The 8010-nt window shown below is 39.2% G+C and overlaps 1 protein-coding gene across 7 annotated transcripts in view; it reads right to left on the reverse strand.

Annotated features, from left to right (window-relative positions):
- nid2a (nidogen 2a (osteonidogen)) overlaps positions 1-8010 on the reverse strand; it is a 50930-nt gene that overhangs the window by 24727 nt on the left and 18193 nt on the right. For all 7 annotated transcript variants that reach the window (XM_020591997.1, XM_020591996.1, XM_020591995.1 and 4 more), the window contains exons 4-11: positions 4943-5044; positions 4657-4796; positions 4036-4168; positions 3593-3937; positions 2984-3095; positions 1293-1332; positions 327-436; positions 101-234 (exon numbers count right to left, since the gene is read on the reverse strand). In XM_020591997.1, the coding sequence (XP_020447653.1) occupies positions 101-234; positions 327-436; positions 1293-1332; positions 2984-3095; positions 3593-3937; positions 4036-4168; positions 4657-4796; positions 4943-5044 (1116 nt within the window). The remainder of the gene's footprint in view (positions 1-100; positions 235-326; positions 437-1292; positions 1333-2983; positions 3096-3592; positions 3938-4035; positions 4169-4656; positions 4797-4942; positions 5045-8010) is intronic.

Genomic DNA, 8010 nt, shown 5'->3' on the forward strand with positions numbered 1-8010 from the left:
TATATATATATATATGTATGTATGTATGTATGTATGTATGTATGTATGTATGTATGTATATATGTATGTATAATCAGGTGCCATGTTTCCAGGTTCCTACCTCACTGATGGCCGTGTATGCTCTCCCATCTCCCACAACAATGTAGGCATGGAGATCAATGTTGTTCAGTGTTACTAGAGTCGATCCCACTGTCACAGTTCCGCTCACCTTACCACTAACACGCTGGGGAGCACCTGAAGAATTACAAGAATTACACAACAGATTTAAAGATTAGATTTAGAACTAGAAGTAGCATTAAATAAGGATTATTGGTAATGGTTCCGACCATCTGGTAGACAGTGGCGTCCATTTCCATAGAAGCCAGGCTCGCAGTGACAACAGAAGCCTGTGGCGTAGTCTGAACAAAATGCATTCTGAGCGCACTGCTGTTGAAATCTAGAATTAAAAGGAGGAAAATGAGTACATGTTTAGTACCACCAATTAAACTGTAGTGGTCCACATCTAGAAATGATAAGAGTTTGTATTAGTAATTACTGGTACTATTGCTGTCAGGTTGGGAGCAATAAGGGTCTGTATGAAAATCCAGAATGAATGCATCACTTTATTATGTATGTACTTATTTCACTAGTGTGCATGCTACACCAATTTAGAATTGCACTCCTGTAACACTGTAGGAGTCCGAATGGACAGAAAAAAAATTACCATTGATGCAGCTGAACTAGAAGTACAGTCATTTTTATTCCATGCACTGACACCTACATTACCTACAATGCAACTCAACCATCAACAGTTTGGTTGGAGAGCCGAGCTGTGTTATGCTACAGTAGCAGCAGCTACTATAATGAAGCCTCAAGCAAAGATAGCTACAAAGGTCTGATAAGCTCACTGCTAATGCTACACCCCCATACTCTTGTCATTTTTAGACGACATCTTCAGACCCAACCAGTGCTGATTGATTTATTCTAATCTAAACTCAAGTGACATCACTTGAGACAGTTTTTCTTTGCAAATCTCCCCTGGGAGCCATACAAGACTTTATACATTTTCTTTCTACAGGAAGGATTTCCCAAGACCTGCAAACAGACTTTGATGTGTAAAACTGGTGGAAATACTGATGATGCTGAGAAGATCTTTGCTTTTGCATTTTTCTTTAAAGTGAAAGGATAATTCAGACCCCCTCCCCCATCCCAATACTTTTTTTCTAGAGTCCCTAACTAAAACAACAACAAGAAGACAGGATATACTGTATGTATATTTCTGGCACATATCATGTTATCTGGTCTCCACATACCTGGCACATGTTTCTCTACTCTCTGGTGTGTAACGAATCACTGAGAGAAAGAAAAAATAGACATTTTTGTCGTTACGCACCGCATATATAATAAACAGATAAATATTGTAATCACTCCTATCCAATCATATTAACAGCTAACAGAACAACTGTACATGCAGATCAGTGATGATCTTTGTAATATGCATATTAAAGATTTTACCTTGATCTCTACTGCATTTTATTTTTATGGATTTACAGACAGTTTTTCACTGTCACTGAAGTTGGCTAGCTTTACTTTACACTCAGAACATAGACTTCTTTTGTTTCCCATGTTTAACCATACAAACATGCAAGTGTAAATGCAGACAAAACAGTAAATGCTGTTTCCAAAAATGGATGGATGGAAAGACAAAAGTGGACAAACTACAGGGAGAAGTGTAGCGTGACACACACAAAAAAAATTCAGTGCTGCTTCAGGAACTTTCAAAGGTATGTAAAATGTTTCAATGCCTATTTCAGAAGTCTAAACTTCGAAACGGGAAAAAAATCAATATACAGTATAAAGTTATGTACATAAACAGGATATAAAAGCTTTTACATGTGCACTTAGGGATGATTACTTTTTCCTTAAAAATCCTCTGAGAAAAAGGAAGAGATGCACTTGGATACTAATTTATTTGGAATAAACAAACAACTCTTGCTATCTGTTGCTGAACAGACAAAAATAAGAATAACACAGACATTCCTGTTAACATTTCTCAAACCATGGTAAACTACCATCACCTCAAAAGTGACTTTAAATGCCAATAAAATGATTCAGATGGAAATGGAAAGCTAAAACAGTATAGCAACTATTAGTGAAACATCTCAGGAATTACAAATCCTGACTGTGGTAACTTTTGCTGGATTCAGAAGACCACAAGGGATTTGCTTAACTTGCATCTCCCTCTGTTTGTGTTTTTGGCAAGTAGCTGATTCAAGATGAAAATACTGCATTCTATCAATCTGCAGGGGCATCACACCCTCACTCACAAGCACACTTACTGCAGACTGCACGTACACAGGAGACAAACCACTGTCCTTTCATAACACACACACCAGTGCTTTGGAGGGAAACCTACATACTATTATCACAATGTTTAGTATCGTAAACCCATGACAGTACTGAAAAATGCATGAGCGTGTATTAGGAAATCATGCTTGAAATGCACACCCCTACACAACTGTATATGGACATATACTACATATTGTACACTCATTTTCTTCAAAACTATTCTTCTCAAAAAGTCAAGGAAGATAGATTTTTTGGATACGAAACACCTTGTTTCTTAAACCTGTTTTGATCTGCTGACATATATTTCTTTTCATCTTCTAAATAAAATAATATTTCATTACTCTAAACTGAGATGAATGACATCTGTACACACACACAGACCTTTTTCCTTTTATAACCAGGCAAGCTGACTGAGAGCACATTCTTAATTACAGCCAAAGCCTGTGGGAGTAGTTGGAGGGGAGGGGATTTTGAGCACACACACCTGGGAGCCGCCCAGCACAATGGCAGTATTGTACTGCCAGCTGCTGAGCAGTACTGCAGCAGAGCATTTAGTAGTGTTGCCCTCTAGTTTCTCCAAGTGACTGGCCTTTCATATGTTTAGAAAGCATCTTCACATACATATTTATATTCACATATATGGTTTGTCCTTTACCTCCTGAGTCAAAATCAACATCTTCTGTATCCACGCTGACTATGTGACCTCCAGGGGAAAGACGTGGTTCATTTCTGTGAGGGGGGTACACATCCAGCACCTCCAGAGGAGCCTGCAGAGAGACATACAGGGCTATATTTAACCTCAAATATGTTTTTCCTGTTGTCATTGAGAGCCAAACCAATCATTTTAAACTCTTTACAGCTGCTATAAACCAGAGGGCTATGATCTGTGCATACTTTACACAGTGTATACAATAAGTATAGCATCATGATCTGCAGGTTTGCCAGCATTTTGTTGACACTAGCATACTTTCTCCTAAAGCAGAGTCCCATTACAACCACAGAATTTACAAAATGTGACTACAGTTTCAAGTAATTATTGCAAAACTCTGACAGCACTGACAGTTTAAATCCCTCTTTTCTCACTGTTCGAATGAACTCTTGTAACATAACACAAAATATGGCTTAGTAGCATTGCAATGTTTGTAGTTTAGATGTACAATATCAAAAAACATTAAAAAATGTGTTCAAACATGTTAAAATGCTCCTTTATGCCAATATGTATCTACAGTAACAAATTTTACAGTTGTCTTTATATCAACACTACCTGTGGTTGCTGTTCTTCAGTTTGCTGAGCACCTTCCTCTGCTGCCATCTCTGGAGGATCAGGGGGACGATACTGCCTCTCTGCTGGTTCTGAACCATACCTGGGTTCAGAGGTCAGTGGTACATCTTCACTGACATATGGCACCTGATGACCAGAATCTTCAGCAGGCGAGGAGGGAGTATCAGGACTTGCTGGCTGAAGAGGCCTTGAGTGGTCACCACCATCAGGAGCTGGCTGGAATTTGTCCCTGCCTGTCAGAGGGTAATCATCTTCTTCATGGATATCAGGGTTGAAGGTATTATCTGGATATTCCTCAAATTCAGCATGCTCAGGAGTGGTGGTGTCCTGGGAACATAACCAATGGAGGAGTCACAGGATGTTTTCCACACAAAAAACACTCTTGGCTGAAATTAAATTTGAATTGCATATAAAAATAAAATTACCAGGGAGAGGCCATGTCCTCCAGTTGGTGCAGTAGCCAGGAGGCCACCAGTGGATGCAGGAGCAATGTTGTCAAAAGAGTAACGGTTCCCAGTGTGGAAAAGCCAAACACCTGGAATTCCTGTATTACCAACCCTAAAGAGCAGGAAACGTTCAGTGCGAGTCCAGTGTGTGTGCATTTCCAACCACACAGATAATAAATGTTTTTAATAGTGGTGTAAGAAAATACAGTATCGTTACACTTGAGTATCATGATATTCTATTTTGTGGTAGTGTATCTATTCCCTAAAACACAGTATTGATTTTTAATTAATAGTTCACATGCTACAATGTTGGATGTTAAGGGACTGTGACATATGCAAATGCAGATCCCTGTTCTGATTGCACAAAAAAGTAAACATTTTTTACAGGAGGTTTTATGCATATGGTGGTGTGTTCTTTATTTTATGACAGTTTTTCTAAAACTAGAACATTTTAATAAATTGCAGTATATCTCCTTGTTTGCAGTATCGCATTATATCAAATCATAACCCTTGTATCGTGATACAGTACGTATCGTATCACCAGATTCTTGCAAATACACAGTCCTAGTATGTAAGAAGACTTAAGTTGTTTGTACTTACTGGTACAGGTATTTAACACTCTGCTCGTCACTTGTAACACTGTAGTATGGTCCCTCGGTTCGAGAGACAAAAAAATATGTAATTTCCCCTCTGCTGAAGCCAACTCTAGCAGGAAGCTCTATCTTAACATTATAAGGCTCCTATAAGCAGAAAAAGTACAAGAATAAAAACACTTTCTTGACACTAATTAGCTGTAAAACAAACTTAATTCAGGCAAATGCTTCAATGAAAAAAATAACCAAGCTAATCAAGTTGTGAATTAAGGCCCTGTGTTTACCCATTTTACCTTGGGTCGTGTCCCAAAGAAGTTCAGGCCACCTTCAGGGTAAAGGAAGAGAACATATGAGTCGGTCTCATCATAACCAATTACTGCCTGGAATGTATTGACCTAGAGGGAAAGGGAAGAGACAGTGTTAGTCTGAAACAGGATAAAAACAGGGACATAATCTAAAAGCATCCTCCCTCCTGATGCACAAGAGTCTTTGAAATCTGTTGATTTTTATTTAATAGTTTTTCGAACATAACATGCCTTCAGGGTTTTAAGTGTTTTGAGAAAACTTAATAAGGGGAAGTGGTCATTACAGTCAATTACAAGTTTTGCTTTTCCAAATTAGTTTTATAACTGTTATAGCATCAAAGATTTTAGTTTTAGCTCTTTAAAGTAAGACAGAGCTGTAGCAGCTTACTGGTATTAAGCTCTAATGCTAATTTTTTTTTAGGTCTGCTAGAGGGATGAGGTCATGTCCTGTGTGTATAGAGTCAGCTCAGCTCAACTAGCCTCAAATTATTCTAACACTCAATCGTCAAATTTAATCTTCATGCCTCTCTTCACACATCACCTCTCCTCCTCCTCCTCCTCCTCCTCTCTCATCTCTTACTCTGCTGGGATTCATATTTATTTCTCACCCTTCAACACCCCCTCCTCTGACCCCCATCATTTATTGACATACTGATCTGAATATTTTGGTTTAAAATATGTTTTACACAAATTAGGAGTAATTAAAATAGACAAGATGAAATGGGAATTTTTGGGAAACTTAAAATGAACTATTGTCCTTCTTGTAGAACCTCTTTTATAAACTGTGAATTGTGACTTGAGGAACTTATTTCCTACATGGATCTGGGAGCGCTCAGCCCACATTGCCTCCCAGAACCGCAGTCAAAAAAAAGATTTGGTGAACGCAGACTGTAAATGATCCCATGTTGTTTTCCCGTGGCACAGAATCAGATTATCTGTATACATACAGAGAAACCAAGATATGTACACACACACATTTCATTCTCTTCCAACCCCCAGCCCAGATGTTGAACTCCACAGCTGGCTTCCTGTGTGGACATCTTTCAAAATGATGTTACAACATGCAGACCAGACATTATTACAGTGTGAGACATGGGGTGCACACACATTCACAGATGGTCTTCCACCTACATTCAACTCATAGTAAACTATGTGTTCTTCATTGTTTACACAAACATCTTTAAACTATCTTGTTTTTTATGGACAGGGAGGATTTTGTAACCTACTGGCTCTTTGTAATTAGTGAAGAGGGGGGTCTTTCTTTTTTGTTTTCAGGGAAGGAGCAGAAGAAGTTGGAACTTCAAGAGGAATCTGCTTTGTTTGTCCTTAATTCTCCTCTTTAAATCTCTTAAAGTCTCTCTTACCATCCCTCTTTCTTTTTAGGAGAAGAGAAGATGACTTCAGAGGTGCTGGTGGATGGATTTTTTTAACAGTGGACAAAGTCATATTAGCTACATCCCCCTGGGTCCAGTCTTTATGCTAAGCTAAACTGTAGTGTAGTGTCATACTGTATTTGTGGTACAATTCTGCGCTTCACCTACATAAAGCCTACGCCATAGGCTGCGCAAGTGCATCACTCTGCAATTAGACCACCAAAACGCTAGTTGGCAGTGGTGTTTCTATGCCACTGTGTTACGTTTCTTCACCATCTACAAATAATGGTGACTGAAACTGAGTGGGTCACATTGGAGTTGAAACTAATAAATGTGGAACAGCAGTTATTTTAACTCAAATTACTACTGTTAGGTATTTTTAGTCAGATAGATATTGGATAAATACTTTATGTATTAGAAATGTTTAGTGGAGATAGGATGTCTAGTTAAACTGTTAAATGCTTAGGCATGCTTATGAGTTTCTGCAGGGTACTTCTGGTCAAGGATACCAGAGAGAAAAGTTGATGACTGTCAGCAGACAGGGTGTTCAATATTATTATTACGATGTGTATAACTGTAGCCTTAGCCATAATATGTTCCTATGTTCAAGTCACGACATGTACTAGAGGTCGTGGGAATGTTTTTAGTTACACACCACTTAACCAACAGACACACACATTCACACGTTGATTTGATTCATGTTTTGACTACTGCTATGGCCAGCTGCAAAGCTGGCAACAGAGACGTCTCGGTTGACGTTTCTGTGTAGTATGGGGCTAGCCCAACCGAAGTGATATAATGTATAGGCCTGGTGGGCTCAGGGTCTTTCATCTTACATCTGCCTGCGTGCATGTTGGAGGTGCAAGACACTTGAGCGTGTAATGTTAATTTTACCTGTGATCCTTTGAATAAATCAGCACTGTTTTGAAGTTACTTGGACTGCTTCGTCTCTTAGAGTTAGCATGGTAAGACGGACCATACCCTACAACGTGACACCGTGACCCGCGAGCCAGCTGAACTCTGCAAGACGACCAGTCCATTTCCTGAGTAATGGTCTTGGACCACTGACAGCGGTATTCCTGTGCCAGGCTGAGCTGGAGATCCGATATGCGGTCCTGAGCTGAATGCTTCCCTGATCAGAGAGTGACCTCCTGGTTGCAGTCAGAGCTGTGAGCAGTCCCATACATCAACTGGCTGGCCAGAAACGATAGGTAAGCGGAACCTTTGTTATACACAAACTCCGCACATTGAATTTATTCTAAATTAAAGTTGATGTGTGGAGCTGTCCACTCTCGAATTTGTTTCTAAACAGTAAGGTTAAAGAAACACAGTTTTTTTCTGTTTTTGAAGGCTGTGCTGGTTTGTTCTGTGTCACATGTGAAGTTAACTGAAGCACATAGTCTCATTTGAGGGGAAGTAAATGAGTGCTGTTGATCACAGAATTTGATGCCAATAAGGGCACGTAAAATTCATGTTTATAAGTGGATTTCTGCTACGCAGTTGTCTCCTAAAAATATTTTCCCATTTCCTTTTTAATTTCCCTCCGGCTGGAGCAGAGGCAAAGAAATGACTCTCTGATACACACACACACATGTGATAACAGGCAAAGGGAAAGTTGCTGGTCTCAAAGTGTGGGAGGTTAACTGTACAAAAGGCTAATTAAAATGTTTTTTCACAAGTGTA

The sequence above is a fragment of the Monopterus albus genome, unplaced genomic scaffold (assembly GCF_001952655.1).
Source record: "Monopterus albus unplaced genomic scaffold, M_albus_1.0 scaffold16.1, whole genome shotgun sequence".
NCBI lineage: Eukaryota > Metazoa > Chordata > Actinopteri > Synbranchiformes > Synbranchidae > Monopterus > Monopterus albus.